General features: G+C 42.6%; 1 protein-coding gene across 1 annotated transcript; it reads left to right on the forward strand.

Annotated features, from left to right (window-relative positions):
* The first annotated feature begins 953 nt into the window (after nucleotides 1-953).
* GPN2 (GPN-loop GTPase 2) lies at nucleotides 954-26,005 on the forward strand. Its single transcript, XM_077295683.1, has 5 exons — nucleotides 954-1,619; nucleotides 2,451-2,607; nucleotides 8,623-8,783; nucleotides 12,483-12,610; nucleotides 23,516-26,005. The coding sequence occupies exons 1-5, from the start codon at nucleotides 1,197-1,199 to the stop codon at nucleotides 23,586-23,588; spliced, it is 942 nt and encodes a 313-aa protein (XP_077151798.1). The 5' UTR covers nucleotides 954-1,196; the 3' UTR covers nucleotides 23,589-26,005.
* The last annotated feature ends 1,821 nt before the right edge of the window (nucleotides 26,006-27,826 follow it).

A 27,826-nucleotide genomic window follows, 5' to 3' on the forward strand; every position in this document is an offset into this window, starting at 1 on the left:
GGGCGCACTGCGCGTGCGCCCGCCATTTTTTCCCGGAAAAAAGATGGCGGCGCCCATGGGGAGCCACGAGGAGCACCGGGGGAGGTAGGTAAGTATCGGGGGGCTATTGGGGGCCATCGGGGACCACATTTCTCTGTCCTCCGATGTGCGATCACATCGGAGGACAGAGAAATTAAACGGCAAATCGCGTTTTTTTTTTTTTTGTTGCGACCGCCGGTAAACGGTTAATTACCGGCGATCGCAACTCGGGGGTCGGTAAAACCCCCCCGAATCATGTTCTCTGGGGTCTCGGCTACCCTCGGCAACCGAGACCCCAGAGAAAATCCGACTCTGGGGGGCGCTATTCACTTTTTCCACAGCGCCGTTAATTAACGGCGCTGTGGTTTAAGTACCCTTAGCGGCCGCCGTTAAAAGGCGTATCGGCGGTCGTTAAGGGGTTAAGCTTAATTTCACAAAAAAACAAACTACAAGAAAACTGGTGGCACCTTCCCTTTAAATAAAAAATATGGTGCGAGGACCCCTCTATTCTTGATAACCAGCCTTGCTGACGCTGACAGCTGAGGCTTGCAGCCCCCTGCTGTCAGTTTTGCCTGGCTGGTTATCAAAAATACAGGGGAAGCCACGCCGTTTCTTTATTTCTAGCGCAAGCGGCAGGTGAAGAATACTCCCATCAGCCGCACCTGGCTCTCGCTATTAATATTGAATGCAGTTCTCAACATTGCCCCCTGCAAGTGCCGATGGCAGCAGGGGACAATGATGTGAGCGGGCTCCAGCACCCAGAGCAGGGGAACAGCGCTAACAGTACCGCCGATTCCCAGTACCGGTGATACTGAGGCGGCTCACACATGTATTAAACAGGCAAAAAACGGATCTCTCCGGTACTGGAAGTATCGGGACGGGTGAATTGGCCCCTAGCAGCAGGACTATAACAGCCCGCGGCATGCACCGCTAGGGGATGTGGGAACGGGCTCCAGGGACCAGCAGAACCGACACGGGACCTAGCTGTGGACGGCCGCGCCTATTGGACGCTGCCGGACACGTGACACACGCACGCGCTCCCTCATGGCTGGCCCGTACAGCAGCAGAAAATAATCCTTCCCCGAATTACGGCCTTTCGTCATTAGCCGCCTGCTGCTGGTGACGCCATCCATGGGCGCCGAGTGCTGGCGGAAGTAACATCTCCACAGGCTGAGAACATGGAGACTGCGAGCGACGGCGAGACGCTGCCGCTTGTAGGCTTCGGGCAGGTGGTGATTGGACCCCCCGGCTCCGGAAAGACCACCTATGTCCGGGCCATGCATGCCCTCCTTACCAGCGTGGGTCGCCCGGCTTCCATCATTAATCTGGACCCTGCCGGGGAGGACGAGCCCGGGGCGGCGGTCACCCTGCAGGAGCTGCTGGCGCTGGCGGAGGTGATGGAGGAGCTGCACCTGGGGCCCAATGGCGCCCTGCTATACTGCATGGAGTACTTGCAGGGGAACCTGGACTGGCTACGGGACCGGCTGCTCAGTCTCCGGGGGACATACCTGCTGTTTGACTGCCCCGGACAAGTGGAGCTGTCCACCCACCACCCGGCTCTGCCCACCATCCTGCGGCAGCTGCAGAGCTGGGGGCTGAGGGTGAGGAGAGGGCCGCGGGTTCCTGTGACTGTCCTGGAGCGTGCCTCTCACACCTGGGAAGGGGTTACCTACCATGCACAACATCTGCTCTTCAAGCCTGTGTGCCTTTAGACAGTCCACGGGACTTATTAGATCCGAACAGCTTTTAGAGAGTTGTTGCAGAAAGCTAAATCCTGCCGATTTCCCGGTATTAGCAATGTGCGTGGACGCGCCTCAATGTGACGCTGTGTATGGCATTTGCATTCTTACAATCACATGGCAACTAGATGCACTCGGCTTGTCTCCATAGAAGTGCACTAAGAAACTGGACCCCACTAGTTGGCATGTTACCGCAAGTATGCAAATTGTACAGCCACGTGTCTGCCCATGTGCATCGGCAATACCAGGGAATCGTGAGAACAGCCACGTGTCTGCCCATGTGCATCGGCAATACCAGGGAATCGTGAGAACAGCCACGTGTCTGCCCATGTGCATCGGCAATACCAGGGAATCGTGAGAACAGCCACGTGTCTGCCCTTGTGCATCGGCAATACCAGGGGATCGTGAGAACAGCCACGTGTCTGCCCATGTGCATCGGCAATACCAGGGAATCGTGAGAACAGCCACGTGTCTGCCCATGTGCATCGGCAATACCACGCTGTCATGATTGTGTCATGTAACTGCTGACTTTCTCTCAAGCCCTTTTGTTTCATATCTTTTACTGTAAAGCCTGGCAGCGGCACTGAGAATATTACTGGCACCCCATGTTTTCAGAAGTGTTTGCAGGTTGACCTGATTTTTGGGTTTCAGGTTTCTTTTTTTTTATATACCGTATTTCTTTTGTCTCTTTAGTTATGCGCTGTGCACCTCGTGGATTCCCATTATTGCACAGATCCAGCTAAGTTCATCTCAGTTCTGTGTACATCGCTGAGCACTATGCTTCACATAGAACTGCCCCACCTCAACATCCTCTCCAAGGTGGACCTCATTGAGCAGTATGGTAGACTAGGTGAGCATGGAGTTATATTTACTGCTAGTTTATAGCATTTTTGTCATATTATGCTGTAAACATAATTGATGGCCCCTTTTTTTTTTATGTATTTTTCCTTGACTTAAAGGGGAATTAATTGCCCTAGTGTGAAACTTTCCACAGGGACACCATGGTAAAGTCTGCAGCGGATCAGCAGCCAGATGGGCTGTAGTAGTCACAGGATATTGTCAGGAGATAAGCACACGCTGCTGCGTTGATCCGGGTGATAAGTAGCTCTCTGGCTGCTGCAGGCCCTTTGTTTGGACTAAAGGTACCGTCACACTAAACGATATCGCTAGCGATCTGTGACGTTGCAGCGTCCTCGCTAGCGATATTGTTTAGTTTGACACGCAGCAGCGATCAGGATCCTGCTGTGATGTCGCTGGTCGCTGAATAAAGTCCAGAACTTTATTTGGTCGTCCGATCGCCGTGTATCGTTGTGTTTGACACCAAAAGCAACGATACCAGCGATGTTTTACACTGGTAACCAGGGTAAACATCGGGTTACCAAGCGCAGGGCCGCGCTTAGTAACCCGATGTTTACCCTGGTTACCAGCGTAAAAGTAAAAAAAACAAACAGTACATACTCACCCAGCGTCATACCTCCCCCAGCGTCTGCTTCCTGACACTGACTGAGCGCCGGCCCGAAAGTGAAAGCCGCTGTGCTGTTAGGGCCGGAGCTCAGTCAGTGTCAGGAAGCAGAAGCTGGGGGACACGCAGGTGAGTATGTACTGTTTGTTTTTTTTACTTTTACGCTGGTAACCAGGGTAAACATCGGGTTACTAAGCGCGGCCCTGCGCTTAGCAACCCGATGTTTACCCTGGTTACCCGGGGACCTCGGCATCGTTGGTCGCTGGAGAGCGGTCTGTATGACAGCTCCCCAGCGATCAAACAGCGACGCTGCAGCGATCGGCATCGTTGTCGCTATCGCTGCAGCGTCGCTTAATGTGAAGGTACCTTAAGAACAGTAACCTTACCAGCGCGCACCACCGCTCTAGCCATTCACTGAGCTTGGGGTCTGGGTAGAGAGTTTAGGCACTGCTGATGTGACATCACAACATCGGGACAGCAGCAGCGGTAGGGAGCTGGCGCTATACCCAGGGAGGGTGAGTACCTGATTAGTCCATTTTATGTACTTTACACACAGGACAACAAACATCCTTTTTAAAAATTGTAGAAGTTGTCTGTAACCCCCACTATTCCTGAGAATGAAGACTATACGACATTGATGAAGCACAAGAGTCTGCTAAATTTTTCCTCCACAATGGCAAACCCAGCCACCTGAGTGTACAGGGAACTGCAGACTGCTTCATTTATTTAACAGGGGTTTGGAGGAATAGCGTGTCACTCAGCACTGCACATGTGAAGCAGACACAGACTCAGGTAATATGTACTGATATAGGACATTAATTTTGCTCTTGTCAATCAATCCGGATGTGGGTATGGTAGCTGGCGACACGGTAACAATCTGGGGTGCCATAATCGCTGTATGCATGGTTCCTCTCCTAATGTAATTTGGCTGTCGCACCTTTCATGCATCTGCACTTTAGATATACCGTATGCTGCTTCATTTTGTATTTAAAGGTCATATTTTCCTTTGAATGTATAGGTGATGACCAATGATTTTATTTTAAATGGATGTTGCATCTTTCTTGCATTTGCACTTTAAATACACAGTAAAGGATGAAGCAACATATTATTATCTAAAGAGCATTTACCCCTTTTTGACTTTGAATTTACTGGTGTGGATATGATGTGATTACAGTCTTTAAAATTATAGCCAGTACCCAACACCTTTTTTAGGAGCAACAAAAGAATTTGTAATCCCATTTGTTTTTCCCTGGGCATTCATGTGGATATGCTTCAGCTGACCTCTTGCAGTTATTTGTTTTTGGTCTGAGGCACTATTTTATTTTGTGTGTATTTTAATGTGTCCAAATAAAGGTTGTTTTTTTTTTAATTTATTTATTTATTTTTTAAATATATATCTATCTAATATATAAAGCTGAATGTGTGTGTGTGTGTGTGTGTATATGTATGTCCGGGATTGGCATCTGCACCGTCGCAGCTACAGCCACAAAATTTTGCACAGTCGCACGTCTGGACTCCAAGAGCGTCATAGGCTATGTTGTGAGGCGAAATTTTGACCCCACGCGTTCCAATTCACCAAACAATTTTGCCCCTATCTGCATAATGGGGGAAAAAGTGAAAGGAAAAGTGTTGGAGGCAAATTAACAGCTGCCAGATGTGAACAAAGGGGACTTAAAGAGTGAGAGCGATGGCACCAAAGAGTATATACTGTACAGTTGCTAAGGTGGGGCCCTGACATGGGATAATCACCACACCACCACGGGGATATGAACACACACACAAAATGCGCCACACACTACCACGTGCTTGAACACATATCACCCTCAGCGCACATTTCACCACACATACACCAACCTCGCCACATAAAAGTCGAAACACAAAAGTCGCCGCTCAAAACTCCCCACATGCAAAACTAGGCACACGCTAAACTCGCCACACGTGCAAAACTCACCTCATGGAAAACTCGCCACACGCAAAACTTGCACACGCGGAAAAATTGCCACATGCACAAAAGTTGCAACACATGCAAAAGTTGCCTCACACAAAACTTGCACATACTCAATACGCACCACAAATAAAACTCGCCACGCGCAAAACTTGCTGCACACAACTTGCTACACTAACCTGTCACATGCAGCTCAGCACACAAAAAGTTACTACACGCATGTCGCCACACAAAACTCATCTCACAAAAGTCGCTACATGCATGTCGCCACACACAACTCAACACGCACAACTTGACACATGAAACGCGCCCTAAAACACACAAGTCTGGTATTATCCTTCAAAAATAAAAATCTGATTAATAAGCAGACAAACTACAAGAGCAACAAATGTACCATATAGGAAATACGGCAGCTGTCAGTCACATGACCTGTCTATTATATGTATGTGTGAGCTAATATATACTGCCAGGGGGTGGGCTTCCTATTGGCTGGGGATTTATCAGGCTGACAATTTAGCTTACAAATACTGAGGTAAAAATACCAAATAACGTGTGAACGAGGTCTAATACAGGAGGAGATGACACACAGGTATATACTATATACAGGGCAGATGACACACAGGTATATACTATATACAGGAGCAGATGACACACAGGTATATACTATATACAGGAGATGACGTACAGGTATATAGTATATACAGAAGAGATGATATACAGAAGAGATGACATACAGGTATATACTATATACAGGAGGAGATGACAGGTATATACAATATACAGGAGGAGATTGACATACAGCAGGTATATACTATTTACAGGGATGACTTCCAGGTATATACTATATACAGGAGATGACATACAGGTGTATACTATATATAAGGGAGATGACAAATATGTATATACTGGGGAAAATGAGAGGTGTGATGGGAAAATAAGAGAAGTGAGGTGCTATAACTGACCACAGATATTTACTATGCCCAGGCAACGCCGGGCTCTTCAGCTAGTGTATATATATGTATATATATATGTGTATATATATATATATGTATATATATATATGTGTGTGTATATATATATATATATATATATATATATATATATATATATATATATATATATATATATATATATATATATATATATATATATATATTATAATAAAGGCACCTCTTGATTTAATATAGTGTAATGACTATATGATCAGCATGTTCTAATTTATTTAAAAGGATTGTCCGGCCTTAGGCTACAAGTCTGCAGTCACTTCATGTGACTGCAGACTTGTGAATCCTCACATTGTGTGCTGTGAGGATTTTCCGGTACTGGTGGCAGGCGCATGACCGCAAGTATGTGATTTGTATACTTCTTTCACAATCCCACTAGATGTATCTGGCCTGGGTGAGAGGCCAAGCACATCTCATCAGCACGTTCCCACATGTATACAAATTGCATACTTGCGGTCATGCGCCTGCTGCTACTGGTACCATAAAATCCTTACAGCACGCTCAATGTGAAGATTCACAAATCTGCAGTCACACAGAGTGACTGCAGACTTGGAGCCTAAGGCATGGCAATCCCTGTAAGCTACTGTTTAAATGAAAAGAAAAATTACTTTAAAATAACGTAAATGTTGAATTAGGCCCATTTTAGGAAGAGTATTCGTCTGTTTCATTATTATCCCAAGTATTCATTCATTATTACACCTCCATACACAGCTGATAACACAGGATCTACGAAATCAGGAAAAGGGGAGAGGGAGTCGGCTCGCCATTATCCACTGCACCTTGCGTCCTGCCAGAGCCGTCCTGGTGTGGACACTTCAAGAGTAATATGAAAAAGAAAGGGATTCTCCTGGTTAGGTAAAATGTCTGTCATGGTCTGGTGTCCCAGGGTACTAACTAGCAAAGCTTATATATATCTTCCCCTTCAACCACCTGTATATTCATTACTTGGTAAGTACATAAGAGTTAAAATTAACTCTTTATAGTGTGATAAAAGGTAATATGGAATTAAAATATAAAACAAAAAAAGCAAAATTTTAAAGTGTTCTATTTTAATTGCATATTACCTTTTATCAAGCTATAAAGGGTTAATTTTACTCTTATGCGCTGACTAATTAATGAATACGCAGGAAGATATTCAATCTTTGCTAGTACCCTGGGATACCAGACCGTGATTAAGGCTACTTTCACACTAGCGTTTTTTGGCCTCCGTCGCAATGCGTTGTTTTGGAGAAAAAACGCATCCTGCAAAAGTGCTTGCAGGATGCGTTTTTTCTCCATTGACTTGCATTAGCGACGGATTGCCACACGTCGCATCCGTCGTGCGACGGATGCGTCGTGTTGTGGCGGACCGTCGGCACGCTACATGTAACGTTTTTTTGTGCGACGTGTCCGCCATTTCCAACCGCGCATGCGCGGCCAGAATTCCGCCCCCTCCTCCACGGACCTTACAATGGGGCAGCGGATGCTCTGAAAAACTGCATCCGCTGCCCCCGTTGTGCGGCGCTTTCAACGCTAGCGCCGTTGCGCTGCAACGACGCATAGCGACGTGCAGTGCACGACGCTAGTGTGAAAGTAGCCTAAGACTGCATAAGTTGAAACAAGTCGGTCTGGCTGGTGGTTATACAGTGGTATGCCAGAATGTCCTTCATTTTTATGAAGCCAAAATAAAAGTGAAGTTTTAAACATTTTACCTACACTGGAGAATACCTTTCTTTTTCATAACACCGGACCCATTCATCACAATTGATATCACAGCTCCTCCCTTCATAATTGTCTTTGCACATGTTCATTAGACGCTTTAATACAAAAGGTTTGGGGTCAGTCTGTTGCTGCTAATGCACAAAGGGATTTCCTGAAACAGTGAGTACGAGTCTAAAAATATAGTCCAATTTGCCAATGTGAAAATTGCATGAATTTTAACTTTTAATTTTAAATACAGATTGTGATATGAAAATACCGTAAATTGCCAATTTAACACGAAAACCTGATTTACACAACAGATAACTTTATGATGACACATTCCCTCTGTATATATCAGGGCATACTTAAAACGATTGTTTTTTCTCCACAGCATTTCGGAGATATGGGTTTTTCAAGTTTATATGGTTGAAGGGGATATTTGAATATAAACTGCAAAAGTCTATAGCTTAGAAATGTCTGCCCAATTTTATTTATACACATAAAAATATACCAGAAATGTCCTCTTTAATAATACTTTTCCAATAAAAAACCCCCAGTGCTACACTTGCACCACACCTTTGTTGATGTTCGTAGCAGAGGTCCGACAACCACCAATCATAAAGTTGGACATCCTAATAACAACACTTGCATCTTAGAATACCTTAATATTTGTATTGCTCAACTCCACTTGTTGTTGTGGCTCATTCTAAACTAAAAGTTGAACATGTGTGGTTTATTGGGTATTTAAGTAATGTTTCTCTCTTTACATTGCAGCTTTTAACATTGACTACTACACTGAAGTTATGGATCTTTCTTACTTAGTGGAACGTTTGACCTCTGATCCATTTTTCCGACGCCATCGAAGTCTTCATGAGAAACTGGCAGAGGTTATTCAGGATTATGGGCTAGTGTCATTCATGCCACTTAGCGTCAAGGTGAAGCAAGATTGGAGAGATTATATATAACTGTATGTCAGTTATTTCCAACACAAATACATCAGTTTGTTGCAGAGAAACTCCTTTAACTTAAAGAGAACCTGTCTTAAGGTCAAAAGTGGCCTGACTTTGATCTTTTTTTATTCTGACTGTTTCCCTGAGTATTCCTTCTTTTTTTGTCATACATTTTTAAATTTGCCTTGTGGTTCCAGAGATATGGGCCTTTCTATTGACTACTAATTTTTATGGTCTTTAATAAGCAGTCATGGCTCAAAGGGTAAGGGTATGTGCACACGTTCCAGATTTTTTGCGCTTTTTTTCGGCAGTTTTCCACCGCAAAAATGCATTAAAAACGCATATACTAAGCATCCCATAATTTTTAATGCATTCCGCAATTTATGTGCACATGCTGCGTAATTTTCCGCAATAAAAACGCATTGAGGAAAAATACGCAGCATGTTCATTAATTTTGCGGATTTAGCGCGGATATCCCGCTATTTAATTAATTGGGAAGCTCTGGAGAAAAATGTGAAAAATCCGCACAAAAAACGCGACAAAACTGCGAGAAAAACGCATGCGGATTTTATGCAGAAAATCTCCAGTTTTGTTCAGGAAATCTCTGCATAAAATCCTGACGTGTGCACATAGCCTTACAGTGCAGAGATGCCTAAAGGCATTCTCCAATAGTCTGTTGTGTTATCTTCCCACCCCCTTGGTAATAACCATAACAATCTGCATTAATTAGAAAGGTTCATGTCTCTGGAACATATGGTGGATTTAAAAAAACAAACAAACTTGGATACTAATGGGAGCAGTTGGAATAAAATATAAGCAAAATACCACTTTTAAGAGGGCCGTTCACCAAATATGTTGTGTTAAAGGGAATCTGTCTCCTCATTTTTCGCATATAAGCTTCGGCTACCGCAATTAGGGGCTTATCTACAGCATTCTGTAACACTGTAGATAAGCCCCCGATGTATCCTGAAAGATAAGAAAAATAAGTTATACTCACCCAAGGGCGGTCCGGGTCCGGCACCTCCCATCTTCATTCAATTACGTCCTCTTCCTTGCTTCTGTCGCGGCTCCTGCGCAGGCGTACTTATCTTCCCTATTGAGGGCAGATCGAAGTACTGCAGTGCACAGGTGCCGGGAAAGGTCCGAGAAGCCCGGCGCCTGCGCGCTGCAGTACTTTATTCAGCCCTCGACAGGGCAAATCAGTACGCCTGTGCAGAAGCCACGACACGAAGCAAGGAGGATGACGACATCATATAAAGATGGGAGGCCCCGGACCTGCGACACCCATCGGACCTGGACCGCCATCCCCCCAGGTGAGTATAATCTAACTTGTTTTTCTTATCTTTCAGGTTACATCAGGGGCTTATCTACAGCATTACAGAATGCTGTAGATAAGCCCCTAATGGCGGTGGCCGCAACTTATATGCGAAAAATGGGGTGACAGATTCCCTTTAAATTCAACACACAAGGTAATTGTGGCTCAAGAGCAGAATAAAACACTGTTAATTTTTAAGTTCACCTCTCCGTTTCAGAGATATTTGCAATCAATGCATTTGGCACCCAGTGAGTTAACGCTGAAGTATATAAACGAACATTCAATTAGTGACATAATTTTGACGGTGCCAACTGTGGTTGTGAAAACACAGACCACCTTGCGGTTCCTGGATCCTCAGGATGGACCAGCCCACAGTCTTCAGAAGAGATCACCCTTAGTAGGAGTTCCCTCTCGTAACCTTCTAAATTCTGTGATTACTATTTATCCTGGCATTTAGCGGGTAAAACATCCAGGGCATAGCGGTCTCTGTTATCACTAAAATCGATTTACTGGCGGCAATCATGCAGACACAGCTCCCGTTCCTGCATGATCGCCATGACGTAGCAGTACATCCATTTGCTAGAACACACTTTAAAAGTAGGACTCATCTGTATGTCTAATGTTGGGAAGGGGTGAAACGGCACTTGCATGTTTGCTTTGGTGTTTCGGAGACTACATGCTTTTGACATCTGGAGACTATGATGACTAGTCCAAGAGACTGGTCTCTCATTGCTTTGGCCCACTCTACTCCTTATGACCAACAGGTCTCTCCGAGTGTGCGTGCAGGGGTGGACGCTGACTGCTTGGGGCCCCAGCACGCGTTGGGTGGTGACGCTGACCTTGTCTGCCTGCAAGGGCCCCCTCCACCTCTGGGCCCCTGCATCGGCAGTATGTCCACCCCTGTGTGTGTGCATATACCTGCCAGTCATAGTGGGAAAGGAGAAGCTACCGGGGAACGGCCTGTTGAACTAGTGATCCAAGCCGCATTGTACACCTGACAGATTTTCAAAGTATACAATGGAGGATATTTATCAATGCTCCTATACATATAATCCTATAATAATCCTATATAATCCTGAAAGCCATAATTATTAAGCCACTGTCGCATTTTTGCATTGTTTGGGAAAGTTGCATATTGCACTTCTCTATATTCTTTGGTCATTCCTATAATTCAGATGGGGCAGGCTCAGTGGTTAGCATTGCTGTGATGGGTTCAAATCCCACCAAGGACAACATCTGCAAGGAGTTTGTATGTTCTCCCCGTGTTGCCTGAGTTTTCTCCGGTTTCCTCCCACACCCTAAGACATACTGATAGGGAATTTAGATTGTGATCCCAATAGGAACAGCGGTGACAATATCTGTAAAGTGCTGTGGCATTTGATGGCACTATATAAGTAAGCATAATTAATAACAATATGGAACAATATAGTTTTGTCTACTAGGAAAATTGACATGTTGTGGTAATATGCTATCCCTATAGGGCTGCACGTTTACTGAAAGGTTCGAATACTGATATTTCTTCACAGATTAGTTTTGTTGCAGACACCTCAATAAGATATACACTGGTCATCTGCGAGGTTAGGTTCATAGTGGAAGTGTTGCAAATTTTCAGGCCTGATTTTCTGACAGAAAAGTGGTAGCATATTACAGTAGCATTAAAGTCAATACGTCTAACAAATGTCATTCACAATATGAAGAAAAATGTATGTTAATTGACACTGCTAATTTACAACAAGCTGTCACATCTTTAGATTGGTCACCAAGAGTTTTGTGGATTTTTCTCATGAAGTCCAATCAGGAAGTCAAAGTTGTTGGTGATTTTGCTGTGGAATATCTATGGATCTACAGCAAAATCTGCAAGGTCTGAATGAGAGGATAAAAAGCTTATTCATATGGTCTGCACAATTTTACAGACTATATAATTATGTATTGCAGCAAGTAGAGTTCCCACAAATCAAATATTTCAATCCCATTCGAATTCCTATGTAGCTGATGCTCTAAGAATTGTTTCTAATATGTTACAAATGGTGCCTGGCTTCAGAATTGGTTAGGAGTCACACCCTGGATATATGCCATCTACTTACTATTTTGTAATGTAATAAACTGTACTAAACCGTGCCTGGTGCCATGCCTGTCTCTACAAGGCTGCCTCCTGTGAAAAGGTGGCGTAATGGCAGAGGCCAGATTGTATAGAGACCAGCAAGGGACAAAAGAACCAGGGATTGCTGTTATTTACATGGACATTAGCATCAACTTAACAATTTTGTACAAATTTTTGCTGGAGAAATTACATTTGAACACCGTCAACATAGTACCTGGAAGCTTGGCTATCATTTTATTGCTAGCAAAAAATTATTGTGTTTGCTTAGGATGAAGAAAGTCTGAAGAGCGTCTTGGCTGCTGTGGACAAAGCCAGTGGCTTCTGCTTTGGGGAGGATAATCGATCACTTGGAAATCTTATGTCTGTAGCGATGGGAGCAGATTTCCATTTCACATCGTATCCTTTTCTTACAAGTAAATCTGGCCATAAGCATAATATTCCACCTAGTATTTTAGAAAAGGGAAGAATGAAATGCTAGAGATGAGCAGATCACTTCACACAACCATGGTCCAGGTATGTACTCTCTGGCTGTGGACTGGAGCTGCGCCAATTTACTTACACTCTGGGATCCCAGGTGCGGCTTATGATTATAGTACTACCAAAACCAAAAACCTACCCCTAAAAACATTAGTCTTTGTTGGTATTGTCCGTGACTATTAATAATCAAGAAAAAAAAAAAAAAAAGATAAAAAACATCCCTTCAGGGATTCCGGATTAAGGGAAACAGCCTCTTTCAGAAAAAGTATATCCCACAAAATACAAAAAAAGAAGTGATATTCAAAAAAACAAAAAAGTGCAAAGTACAATATACCTTCCTATCCCTAATAGGCCCTAAGATCTGATATCCTTCCTATCACTGGAGGTTGGCACCCTGTTATACGATGTGGTGCCCCCGCTCCACGACAGCTGTCCCTTCAATCCCTGGGTAATCCCTGCGTCTATCCCAATCACAGACACATAACACAATAAATCATAGATCAATAAGATCCACAATTCTTGTATATCCAACAATTCAGCACTAATCTATGGCTATGCGCCAATCTATCTCTCAAATACTACTACCCTCCTGCTCCACATCAAAACTGATGTCTGACATTGATATAAATGATTACAGACTGCAATATTAGCGTACACAGTCAGGCTATGCACTATCTAAGTTGCCCTAATGGGTATCACACAAAAAAAAATTATTAATTAACTATGCACCATCATCTACATAGTTATTATGCCAGAGAAATATTCACTCTATTCATATTGTGCATAACAGATACCTCATTTTATAAAGTGATGAATATGCATATGTAATAACTATGTAGATGATGGTGCATAGTTAATTAATATTTTTTTTGTGTGTGTGTGATACCCATTAGGGCAATTTAGATAGTGCATAGCCTTTTTTGCTTCTGGCTCCATAGTCTGACTGTGTACACTAATATTGCAGTCTGTAATCATTTATATAAATGTCAGACATCAGTTTTGATGTGGAGCAGGAGGGTAGTAGTATTTGAGAGATAGATTGGCGCATAGCCATAGATTAGTGCTGAATTGTTGGATATACAAGAATTGTGGATCTTATTGATCTATGATTTATTGTGTTATGTGTCTGTGATTGGGATAGACGCAGGGATTACCCAGGGATTGAAGGGACAGCTGTCATGGAGCGGGGGCCTATTAGGGATAGGAAGGTATATTGTACTTTGCACTTTTTTGTTTTTTTGAATATCACTTCTTTTTTTGTATTTTGTGGGATATACTTTTTCTGAAAGGGGCTGTTTCCCTTAATCCGGAATCCCTGAAGGGATGTTTTTTATCTATATATATTTTTTTTCTTGATTGTTGGTAGTGTCTGTGACTATTAATAAAAACTAATGTTTTTAGGGGTAGGTTTTTCGTTTTGGTAGTACTGTTGGCATACTCCCCTACAGTGAATGGTTTGGATAGTTGGATTGCGGCTTATGATTATCCAGACTGGTGAAATGTCACCTGTGCACCGCATAGATGACCCCTTTCCAGGCTGGCAAATCAAACACCGCATCAGGGAAAGTGGAAGATCAGGAAATTCAAGCAGCTCCTGTCTACAGCCAGAGAGCACTGACCTGGGCCATGGTTGTGTGAAGTGATCTGTTCACCCCTTTACCCCCAAGGGTGGTTTGCACGTTAATGACCGGGCCAATTTTTACAATTCTGACCACTGTCCCTTTATGAGGTTACAACTCTGGAACGCTTCAATGGATCCTGATGATTCTGACATTGTTCTCTCATGACATATTGTACTTCATGATAGTGGTAAAATTTCTTTGATGTTACCTGCGTTTATTTGTGGGGAAAAAACGGAAATTTGGCAAAAATTTTGAAAATTGTTTTTGTTTGTTTTTGTTAGGGCGTTATAAGGGTTAAAAGTTGACAAGCAATTTCTCATTTTTACAACACCATTTTTTTTTTTTAGGGACCACATCACATTTGAAGTCACTTTGAGGAGTCTATATGATAGAAAATACCCAAGTGTGACACCATTCTAAAAACTGCACCCCTCAAGGTGCTCAAAACCATATTCAAGAAGTTTATTAACCCTTCAGGTGTTTCACAGGTATTTTTGGAATGTTTAAAAATGAACATTTTAACTTTTTTTCACAAAAAATTTACTTCAGCTCCAATTTGTTTTTATTTTACCAGGGGTAACAGGAGAAAATGGACCACAAAAGTTGTTGTGCAATTTGTCCTGAGTACGCTGATGCCCCATATGTGGGGGTACACCACTGTTTGGGTGCATGGCAGAGCTCGGAAGGGAAGGAGCGCCATTTGACTTTTCAATGCAAAATTGACTGGAATTGAGAGAGGACGCCATATCGCGTTTGGAGAACCCCTGATGTGCCTAAACATTGAAACTCCCCCACAAGTGACACCATTTTGGAAGGTAGACCCCTAAGCAACTTATCTAGATGTGTGGTGAGCACTTTGACCCACCGAGTGCTTCACAGAAGTTTATAATGCAGAGCCGTGAAAATAAAAAAAACTTTTTTTTTTCCACAAAAATTATTTTTTAGCCCCCAGTTTTGCATTTTCCCAAGGTAACAGGAGAAATTGGACCCCAAAAGTTGTCCAATTTGTCCTGAGTATGCTGATACCCCATATGTGGGGGGAACGACCGATTGGGCACATGGCAGAGCTCGGAAAGGAAGGAGCGCGGTTTGGAATGCAGACTTAGGTGGATTGTTCTGCAGGCGTCACGTTGCATTTACAGAGCCCCTGATCTACCTAAAAAGTACAAACCCCCCACAAGGACCCCATATTGGAAACTAGACCCCCAAAGGAACTTATCTAGATGTGTTGTGAGAACTTAGAACCCCCAACTGCTTCACTACAGTTTATAACACAGAGCCGTGAAAATAGAAAATCTTTTTTTCCCACAAACTATTTTTTAGCCCCCCGTTTTGTATTTTTCCAAGGGTAACAGGAAAAATTGGACCCCAAAAGTTGTTGTCCAATGTGTCGTGAATACGCTGATACCACATATGTTGGGGTAAACCCCGTTTGGGCACACGGGAGAGCTCAGAAGGGAAGGAGCACTGTTTTACTTTTTCAACGCAGAATTAGCTGGAATTGAGATCGGACGCCATGTCGCGTTTGGAGAGCCCCTGATGTGCCTAAACAGTGGAAACCCCCAATTCCAACTGAAACCCTAACCCAAACACACCCCTAATCCCAACCATAACCCTAATCCTGACACACCCCAAACACAGCCATAACACTAACCACACCCCTAACTCCAACACACCCCTAATCCCAACCATAACCCTAACCACACCCCTAACCCTAATACCAAACGTAAAAGTAATCCAAACCCTAACTGTAGCCCTAACCCTAACATGGAAATAAATACATTTATTTAATTTTATTATTTTTCCCTAACTAAGGGGGTGATGAAGGGGGGTTTGATTTACTTTTATAGCGGGTTTTTTAGCGGATTTTTATGATTGGCAGCTGTCACACACTAAAAGACGCTTTTTATTGCAAAAAATATTTTTTTCCGACTCTACATTTTGAAAGCTATAATTTTTCCATATTTTGGTCCACAGAGTCATGTGAGGTCTTGTTTTTTGTGGGACGAGTTGACGTTTGTATTGGTACCATTTTCGGGCACGTGACATTTTTTGATCGCTTTTTATTCTGATTTTTGTGAGACAGAATGACCAAAAACCAGCTATTCATGAATTTCTTTTGGGGGATGTGTGTTTATACCATTCCACGTTTGATAAAGCAGTTTTATTCTTCGGGTCAGTATGATTACAGCGATACCTCATTTATATCATTTTTTTTATGTTTTGGCGCTTTTATAGAATAAAATCTATTTTATATAAAAAATAATTTCTGAGGACTATAACTTAATTTTTTCGCTGATGATGCTGTATGGCGGCTCGTTTTTTGCGGGACAAGATGACGTTTTCAGCGGTGCCATGTTTATATCTTGTCTTTTTTGATCGCGTGTTATTCCACCTTTTGTTTGGCGGTATGATAAAGCATTTTTTGGCTCCTTTTTTTTTACGGTGTTCACTGAAGGGGTTAACTAGTGGGACAGTTTTATAGGTCGGGTCGTTACGGACGCGGTGATACTAAATGTGTACTTTTATTTATTTTTTTTTATTATTATTATTTAAAGAAGTTATTTATTGGAACAATATTTTTTCTTTATTTAGGAATTTTTTAAAAATTTTTTTACACATGTAAATATATATATATATATATATATATATATATATATATATATATATATATATATATATATATATATATATATATATATATATATATATATATATATATATATACATACACATACATATATTTATTTTTTTACTTTATAACATTGCACCGGGGGGACATCACTATATATTATCATATCGCTGATCTGACACTTTGCAGTGCACTGTGTCAGATCAGCGTTCTGACAGGCACTGCAGGAGGCTTGCTGGCACCTGCTCTGAGCAGGCGCTTGTAAGCCACCTCCCTGCAGGAACCGGAAGGAGCCCCGCGGCCATTTTGGATCCGGAGCCTGCAGCGTTATTCCGAGGGTCTCGGGGGAGCCCCCCTCCCTGCACGATGCTTGCCTATGCTGCCGGAACGCTGCAACCATGTTTGATCGCAGTGTTCCGGGGGTTAATGTGCCGGGAGCGGTCCATGACCGCTCCTGGCACATAGTGCCGGATGTCAGCTGGAATAATCAGCTGACACCTGGCGGCGATCGGCCGCGCTCCTCCTGTGAGCGCCGCCGATCGACTATGACGTACTATCCCGTCCCTGTGAATTAAGTCCCAGGTCATCTCGACGGGATAGTACGTCATATGGGATTAAGGGGTTAAATACTCTTGCAACCTGCCTATTACTTAGCAGATTTAGACACTTCCTTTTATCATATTGTTTGTTATAAAATTTACCACAAATAAAGGAGAGTATACTTTTATGTTGCAGTGTATTTCTCAATTTTGTTTTTCCTTTTGGTTTTAGGAACAATAGTCTTGGAGAGATCACACATAATTTCTGGATATCCCAAAGTATTGCCTATCTTGTGGTGGGTTTGTTTGTCCATAAGCACCAGATATTCTATGGTAGTGTTTCAATAACCTCTAATTTGTCCTGAGCCATACTACAGAGCCTGTGGGATTGTACTGTACTGTAATGATTGTGTACATGTGGACTAAGCTTAACCCCTTTCTGACATTGGACGTACTATCCCGTTGAGGTGAGGTGGGCCCGTATGACCACCGACGGGATAGTACGTCATATGCTATCGGCCGCGCTCACGGGGGGAGCACGGCCGGGTGTCAGCTGACTATCGCAGCTGACATCCGGCACTTTGTGCCAGGAGCGGTCACGGACCGCCCCCCGGCACATTAACCCCCGGCACACTGTGATCAAACATGATCGCAGTGTTCCGGCGGTATAGGGAAGCATCACGCAGGGAGGGAGCTCCGTGCGGGCTTCCCTGAGACCCCCGGAGCAACGCGATGTGATCGCGTTGCTCCGAGGGTCTCTTACCTCCTCCTCCCTGCAGCAGGCCCGGATCCAAAATGGCCGCGGCATCCGGGTCCTGCAGGGAGGTGGCTTCACAGCGCCTGCTCAGAGCAGGCGCCGGGAAGCCAGGAGCAGTGCACGTCAGATCATGTTACACTATAACATGATGCCGCCCCCCCGGGGCAATGTTATAGTGTAAAAAAAAAAAAATATTCACATATGAAAAAAATCCCCCCCCCAAAAAAAAAAATAAATATATATATATTGTCCCTATAAATACATTTCTTTATCTAAATAAAAAAAAAACAAAAGTACTCATATTTAGTATCGCCACGTCCGTAACGACCCAACCTATAAAACTGTCCTAATAGTTAACCCCTTCAGTGAACACCATAAAAAAAAAAGGCAAAAAAACCAACGCTTTATTATCATACCGCCAAACAAAAAGTGGAATAACACGCAAACAAAAAGACGGATATAAATAACCAAGGTACCGCTGAAAATGTCTTCTTGTCCCGCAAAAAACGAGCCGCCATACAGCATCATCAAAGAAAAAAGTTATAGTCCTCAGAATAAAGTGATGCAAAAATAATTATTTTTTCTATAAAATAGTTTTTTATCGTATAAAGGCGCCAAAACATAAAAAATGATATAAATGAGGTATTGCTGTAATCGTACTGACCCGAAGAATAAAACTGCTTTATCCATTTTACCAAACGCGGAACGGTATAAACGCCTCCCCCAAAAGAAATTCATGAATAGCTGGTTTTTGGTTATTCTGCCTCACAAAAATCGGAATAAAAAGCGATCAAAAAATGTCACGTGCCTGAAAATGTTATCAATAAAAACGTCAACTCGTCCCGCAAAAAACAAGACCTCACATGACTTTGTGGACCAAAATATGGAAAAATTATAGCTCTCAAAATGTAACGCAAAAAATATTTTTTGCAATAAAAAGCTTCTTTCAGTGTGTGACGGCTGCCAATCATAAAAATCCGTTAAAAAATCCCGCTATAAAAGTAAATTAAACCCCCCTTCATCACCCCCTTAGCGAAAAATAAAAAAATGTATTTATTTCCATTTTCCCATTAGGGTTAGGGCTATGGTTAGGGTTAGGGCTATGGTTAGGGTTAGGGCTAGGGTTAGGGTTAGGGCTAGGGTTAGGGTTGGGGCTAGGGTTAAGGCTACAGTTAGGGTTGGGGCTAAAGTTAGGGTTTGGATTACATTTACGGTTGGGATTAGGGTTAGGGGTGTGTTTAGGGTTACTGTTGGGATTAGGGTTAGGGATGTGTTTGGATTAGGGTTTCAGTTATAATTGGGGGGTTTCCACTGTTTAGGCACATCAGCGGCTCTCCAAACGCGATATGGCGTCCGATCTCAATTCCAGCCAATTCTGCGTTGAAAAAGTAAAACAGTGCTCCTTCCCTTCCAAGCTCTCCCGTGCGCCCAAACGGGTTTACCCCAACATATGGGGTATCACCGTACTCAGGACACATTGGACAACAACTTTTGGGGTCCAATTTCTCCTGTTACCCTTGGGAAAATACAAAACTGGGGGCTAAAAAATAATTTTTGTGGAAAAAAAAGATTTTTTATTTTCACGGCACTGCGTTATAAACTAGTGAAACACTTGGGGGTTCAAAGCTCTCACAACACATCTAGATGAGTTCCTTAGGGGGTCCACTTTCCAAAATGGTGTCACTTGTGGGGGGTTTCAATGTTTAGACACATCAGTGGCTCTCCAAATGCAACATGGCGTCCCATCTCAATTCCTGTCAATTTTGCATTGAAAAGTCAAACGGCGCTCCTTCCCTTCCGAGCTCTCCCATGCGCCCAAACAGTGGTTTACCCCCACATATGGGGTATCAGCGTACTCAGGACAAATTGGACAACAACTTTTGGTGTCCAATTTTTTCTCTTACCCTTGGGAAAATAAAAAATTGGAGGCGAAAAGATCATTTTTGTGAAAAAAATTTGATTTTTTTATTTTTACGGCTCTGCATTATAAACTTTTGTGAATCACTTAGTGGGTCAAAGTGCTCGCCACACATCTAGATAAGTTCCTTAGGGTGTCTACTTTCCAAAATGGTGTCACTTGTGGGGGGTTTTCAATGTTTAGGCATATCAGGGGCTCTCCAAACGCAACATGGCATCCCATCTCAATGCCAGTCAATTTTGCATTGAAAAGTCAAATGGCGCTCCTTCGCTTCCGAGCTCTGCCATGCGCCCAAACAGTGGTTTACCCCCACATATGGGGTATTGGCGTACTCGGGACAAATTGTACAACAACTTTTAGGGTCCGTTTTCTCCTGTTACCCTTGGTAAAATAAAACAAATTGGAGCTGAAGTAAATTTTGTGTGAAAAAGTTAAATGTTCATTTTTATTTAAACATTCCAAAAATTCCTGTGAAACACCTGAAGGGTTAATAAACTTCTTGAATGTGGTTTTGAGCACCTTGAGGGGTGCAGTTTTTAGAATGGTGTCACACTTGGGTATTTTCTATCATATAGACCCCTCAAAATGACTTCAAATGAGATGTGGTCCCTAAAAAAAAAAAAAATGGTGTTGTAAAAATGAGGAATTGCTGGTCAACTTTTAACCCTTATAACTCCGTAACAAAAAAAAATTTTTGTTCCAAAATTGTGCTGATGTAAAGTCGACATGTGGGAAATGTTATTTATTAAGTATTTTGTGTGACATAGCTCTGTTATTTAATTGCATAAAAATTCAAAGTTGGAAAATTGCGAAATTTTCCCCCAATTTCCGTTTTTCCAAAAATAATCGCAGGTAATATCAAAGAAATGTTACCACTATCATGAAGTACAATATGTCACGAGAAAACAATGTCAGAATCACCGGGATCCGTTGAAGCGTTCCAGAGTTATAACCTCATAAAGGGACAGTGGTCAGAATTGTAAAAATTGGCCTGGTCATTAACGTGCAAACCACCCTTGGGGGTAAAGGGGTTAAAGGGAATCTGTAAGGATCAACCCTTCCAAGCCATCTATATGGACTTTTAGGTCAAACGAAGCGTAATAAAATGATACCTTAATGTTTGCGATCCAATTACTTATTTCAGAGAAATCCTTTTTTTCTATGTACCGTAAATGGGTTATGGACTGGACTCAGATCTGTATGAGACTCAGCCTTAGAGCATATTTTAATGAAAGGGGGAGTTACCAGCATGATGTGTATTGGCTGCTCTCCTGATCTCACTGCAGAACTGGGTGTGATTTATACCTGACACATCTGCAGGTTCCTCTCAGTGCTTCTATCTCAGAGGCAGCCAGGGTGGCACTAGCCTTGTGGTACAGCAGAGCTGTGAGAGCTGCAGCTGCTAACGTGTTTGAGACAAAGGTCAGTTCTACTCGGTGTTGGCTACATGTCTCACACTGGTAACTCCCCCTTTCATCTATAATAACCTCTGTTTGCAGAGTCTCATGCAGATCAGTGTCCAGCCCATAGCCCTGAAACAGCTCATTCACATATAATTGAAACATGGATTTCTCTGGAATAGACATTGGATCGCAGATATAAATGTATCATTTTATTCAGCTTCCTATGGCCTGCATGGCTATATAGATAGGTTAGGAGGGTTGATCCTACTGACTGAAAAACTATTAAAGGGATTCTGTCTCTGCTAAATAAAACCTTAAAAAAACAAAAAATCAAAAAGACCTAAAAAATATTATTTGATATATTTTTCAAAAAAACAAACAAAGTATCCAAAAAATCACAGGGAAAAATTGGAGGGTCCAATCTCATGCTAATTATCCAAAACTCCACATATGTTTTACAGATGTCTGTTTAAGGGCTCCATGTAATACGGCCGAGTCTCGCAGGTTAAAACCCGGCTCTGCCGCCGGCACTCGAGCGGAGTGTGCGGCCGCACAGCAATACATGGAGCTGCACGCTCTGCTCTGGAGTGCCGGTGGCAGAGGCGGGTTCTAACCTGCGAGACTCGGCCGTATTTCATGCAAGTGAGAAGGAGCCCTAAGGCCAAAAAATGGTCAGACATAATACAATATACGGAAAATGGTCTAGGGAGGATAGACAGTGCCTTCCCCTATCAATGTCCCTTCCTTGCAGCGGAGGTTGGCACCCTGGGAAGTGATATGGCGCCCCCGCTCAGCGTAGACTGACCCTAAGAGACCCTCCAAAGGGAACCCCTGTCAAAGCCACCACCAAACACACACATTAAAATATAGTGCTGTTAGTGCTAATAATGTTGATCGGTATGTGCTGTTAGAATAACTATTGAGCCACTATGATAGGGACTCCCATCATATTTGGAAATAACCGGGACATAGCCATTATCCAACAAGATCTCTTATAATATAGAGTGAAAGAGTATGAAATAATACAGATCAACTGCCGAACAGTATTACATAAAGTATACAATGATTATGAATATAGATATACTGTTCTATCCTGCTGATAAATCACTAGGATATATTCCAGTTCAAAACATTCAATACTGCTTCTGTTCTAGACATATTTTCTATTGACCATCAGCTGTACCTTGTACCTTGGAAACGATACCTCTATTTGAATCTATCCAGCACAATATACCAATTTATGTATAGAACAGAAGCAGTATTGAATGTTTTATCAGCAGGATAGAACAGTATATCTATATTCATAATCATTGTATACTTTATGTAATACTGTTCGGCAGTTGATCTGTATTATTTCATACTCTTTCACTCTATATTATAAGAGATCTTGTTGGATAATGGCTATGTCCCGGTTATTTCCAAATATGATGGAGTCCCTATCATAGTGGCTCAATAGTTATTCTAACAGCACATACCGATCAACATTAGCACTAACAGCACTTTATTTTAATGTGTGTGTTTGCTGGTGGCTTTGACAGGGGTTCCTTTGGAGGATCTTTTAGGGCCAGTCTACGCTGAGCGGGGGCGCCATATTGTTTCCCAGGGTGCCAACCTCCGCTGCAAGGAAGGGACATTGATAGGGGAAGGCACTGTCTATCCTCCCTAGCCCAGTTTCCATATATTGTATTATATCTGACCATTTTTTGGCCTTAAACAGACATCTGCATAAACATGTGTGGAGTTTTGGCTACTTAGCATGAGATTGGACCCTCCAATTATTCCCTGTGATTTTTTTTTAATGCTTTTTGGTTGTTTTTTTTTTTAATTTTTAAAAAATATATCAATAAATAATATTTTTTTAGGTCTTTCTGATTTTTTTTGTTTTTCTATATTGATCAAAGATCCTGCTATATTTATTTGGTTCTTTAAATAAAACCTTAACCAACACTACAGAACACTGGCATTTCAGGAGAAATATGTTGAAGAAAAAAAAAAAAACGTAGAAGATGAAACTTTAGACTTATGATTGCCAGTCCTAAAGCTTTTATATTTGTGAATAACTTGGCCACCAAAAATATTATTAGAATGGAAGCAAAACCTTACTGGATTCAATGTGTTTTTTACACTAACATTACACCTCTTGTGCAGAGTTGTAGTCCAGCAGTGTCATTAAAAATGGCAATACAATCTTCATGTAACTACAGCTCCTGTGCAATATCAGTGAACATGCCTAGAGTTTTTATGGCTGTTTTCTAGAATGTTCTACATTCTATTTTCAATGCTTGATGCTAAAATGTCTGAATTGTTCAGAACACGCCTAAGATTAATGTTTATTGTAAAATATTTTTTTTTTTATGAAAAGAAACATTTATAACCAGATAAGTTGTGTGACTCTTTCTGAAACATTTATGAAAATTCTTAATGGGATATCTACAGTCTCCACTAGACCTAAAGGGGTTGTGCAGGTTTGGGATGAAAGTCTGCAGTCACAAAGTGACTGTGGTGCGTGCTGAGAGGATACAGAAGACTGCAAACGGCTAGGATTTGCTGAAGTCGAGAGTAGGCGGTTTTGTAACTGCAGATATGCAATTTGCATACATGTGGTCACGTGCTGCCTAGACATGCTCCCCCTGGCTTAATTACTGATATTGATCAAGCCTGCCCAATCCCGCCATGGTGTGTGCTGTGAGGATTGAGAAGTTCCAGTAGTAACATTGTGACTGCAGCCTTTCATCCCAAACCAGGACACTCTTTAAGAAAACATTTAGTTAAAGGTTTTAACTGTTCATTTATGAAATAATTAGATGAATCGTACACATGAAAATAAGAAACACTGATAAGATCTATCACAATGAAAATGGCTTCTTTATCCTCCTGGATTCAACTGTTACTCTCAAATTCTAGGTAAAAATCTGTATTAAATTAAGACAGATGTTCCCACTATTGAGATTGGCAACTGTTGCTTATAAGATTATGGGGAGGAGCTAGTGAAAGACACATTCTGCTGCACGTTCTTCTGAAATGATAAAGGAGCTGATCAGATTAATATACACTGCTTAAAAAAATAAAGGGAACACTTAAACACAATGTAACTTCATGTCAATCACACTTCTGTGAAATCAACCTGTCCAGTTATGAAGCAACACTGATTATGAATCAATTTCTCCTGCTGCTGTGCAAATGGAAGAGACAACAGGTAGAAATTCTAGGCAATTAGCAAGACAGCCTCTATAAAGGAGTGGTTCTGCAGGCAGTGACCACAGACCTTTCCCTGTACTCGTCGTTTTTGACTGTTTTGGTCAATTTTGGATTTTGTCATTGCTCTCACCCCTAGAAGTAGATATGGTAGCCAGCAGGAGGCGGTGTGTACAGCCCCCATAAATTGCTCAGGTACTGCAGCTCATCCAGGATGGCACATCAATGCAAGCTGCTGAGACCTAGCTACTTTTCTTGCCACACAGTGTCCACAGTCTGGAACAGATACCAGGAGCCATTGAGGGGAATGTAGGAGGGCAACAACCCAGCAGTAGGACCACTACCTCCTCCTTTGTGCAAGGAGGAGCAGTGCCAGAGCCCTGCCATATGACCTCCAGCAGGCCATAAACATCCATGTGTATTTTCAAACTGTAAGAAACGGACTCAATGAGGGTGGTATGACGGCCTGACATCCACGTGTGTGTGTTCCGCTCACAGCAGAGAACGCTAAGATTGGCAGATTTGATATTGGTGCCCTGTGCTCTTCACGGATGAGAGCAGGTTCACACTGAGCGCATGTGAGAGTCAGGAGACACCATGGAGAACATTTTGCTAACTGCGATATCCTCCAGCACGACCGGTTTGGCAGTGAGTCAGTAATGGTTTGGGGTGGCTTGGCTCTCGAGGGCTGCACAGTCCTCCATGCGCTAATCCGAGTTACCATGACTGCTATTAGGTACTGAGATGAGATCATGACAATGTGGCTGAAGTGTGCCAGCAGTTCCTGAGTGATGAAGGCCTTGATACTAAAGTCCAGTCTGCTCGTTCCCCCGACCTGAATCTAATCGAGCACATCTGGGAAATTGTGTCTTGTTTTATCCACTGTGAGGTTGCACCACAGACTGTCCAGGAGTTGACTGAAGCTTTAATCCAGGTCTGGGAGGAGATCCCTCAGGAGAACAGCCGCTGCCTCATCAGGACCATGCCCCGGCATTGCAGGGAGGTCATACTGGCACATGGAGGCCACACACACTACTGAGCATCATTTCCTTGGCTTGAGGCATTTCCACTGAAGTTGAATCAGCCTGTAATTTGATTTTCCACTTTGATTTTGAGTATCATTCCAAATCCAGACCTTCATCGGATATTAACTTTGATTTACATTGCTAATTTTTATGTTTTATTGTACTTACTGAATTCCGCTATGTAATGAATAAAGATTTGCAGCTAGAATATTTCATTCAGCGATATCTAGGATGTGGTATTTTTTTCTTCTCGTTATTTTTTTTTTTAGCAGTGTACATTATTGTGGGAAAAGTTTCAGTAAATCTTTCATTTTATTCCTTGAAATCCCTGATGTGTGTAATAACTCCAGTGTGTAGTCCTATTAAAGGGCCACTGTCACCCCCCCCCTCCAGCCGTTATAAACTAAAAGAGCCACCTTGTGCAGCAGTAATGCTGCAGTCTAACAAGGTGGCTCTTTTAGTTTTTGATTCATTTATTACCTCAATAAAGCGTTTTAAAAATTGGCCACACATACCAGATATTGTACCTGGAGGCGGTCCGAAGCGTCCTGTATGAATCCCCCAACTGCCGTCACTCTTCTCTTCAGGGCCCATGGTACCCGCCCCCTGAGCGCTGTTGCTTCTTAAATCCTGCGCACTGCGCTGTTCAGGCGCTCCCCCATCTCGGACGCTCTCCCATCTCTGACGCTCCCCCGCCTTCCCAGGAGCCCCAGCCCCGCACTGTGCATAATGAATAACACAGTGCGGGGCGGGGATTCAGTAACAGGGCGCAGTCAGGCACCCGGCATCTGAGATGTGACTGACAAAGAACACTGCGCAGGCCCCAGGCAGGCACGCACAGCGCAGGCGCCGGATTTAAGCAACAACGCGAAGGGGGCGGGTACCATCGGCCCTGAAGAGAAGAGTGACGGCAGTTGGAAGATTGATAGAGGACGATTCGGACCGCCTCCTGTTACAATATCTGGTATGTGTGGCCAATTTTTAAAACGCTTTATTGAGGTAATAAATGAATCAAAAACTAAAAGAGCCACCTTGTTAGACTGCAGCATTACTGCTGCACAAGGTGGCTCTTTTAGTTTATAACGGCTGGGGGGGGTGACAGTGGCCCTTTAAGTGATTGATCATATGACTGCATGTAAAAAATAGTTGTCAAAACTTTCACTGAGTAGGACTGCCCACTTAACGCATATGGATACAAACACCACGGATTTAAATGAAGTAAACACAAGTTATACTGAATCTTTTTCAACAAATCTATATCATTCTCTGCTTCTCCTTCTCCAACATACTATCCAAAGATTGGACCTCTTGTACAATGTGACAGGCTAAATGTATAAGTAATTGTATGATTTTCATCTGTATGGAATATTTTTTATTAATTGTAAAGATTAATGTAGTACAAACACATACTGGCCGACTTTTTGAAGGTCTGGCACTGGATTGACTGATCCTGAAATATTGGGCATCCAACCCCTTATCAAATTGTCCTGTGTCTGCTTGAGAATCTCTTTTCCACTTGGACTCTTCCTTACTTGCATATCACTGGACCAGCATCCTGACTGGTAAACCAACTTGGTAAATATGGTCATCTTAACAAGGCCAAATACTGAATATCGTCAAATGTACCATTTATCACCTATGAAGTCTGGTTTGTCATGCTGAAACATCAGATTTGACACATTGCATTATTATAAACTAAAGCTGCAGTTTGTTGCTGTGCTACAGATTTTGAATGATTGGTGGCTAAACAATCATTTAGAGCAGGTTCACACGTCAGCTATTTGCTGGTACGTATAATTGAAAGCATTTTAAAGTACGAGTTTAAAATGAATCTAGCCTTGGTAAGAAAGTGACCCCCTACGATTCACACATGTCATAAATGCAGTTGTGTGATGCTGGAAACTGGTGAATATTGCAATAAACTCTGCATACACCTTACTACTAACAGCTGGGGAGGATCACTGACCTGCTACTTTATTTGTGCTTTCTCACAAATAGAAATAAGTATAGTGAGCAGGAAATGGTGGGGAATTTTAATTTACAG

This window comes from Ranitomeya variabilis, chromosome 3, assembly GCF_051348905.1.
Source record: "Ranitomeya variabilis isolate aRanVar5 chromosome 3, aRanVar5.hap1, whole genome shotgun sequence".
Taxonomy (NCBI): domain Eukaryota; kingdom Metazoa; phylum Chordata; class Amphibia; order Anura; family Dendrobatidae; genus Ranitomeya; species Ranitomeya variabilis.

Bases quoted from the DNA above. Each gene is read 5' to 3' on its own strand.
- GPN2 (XM_077295683.1), top strand. From the start codon at position 1,197: ATGGAGACTGCGAGCGACGGCGAGACGCTGCCGCTTGTAGGCTTCGGG. The intron at 2,608-8,622 runs GTGAGCATGGAG...TTTACATTGCAG, and splicing joins TGAGCAGTATGGTAGACTAG to CTTTTAACATTGACTACTAC. The intron at 12,611-23,515 runs GTATCCTTTTCT...CCAACACTACAG, and splicing joins GCAGATTTCCATTTCACATC to AACACTGGCATTTCAGGAGA.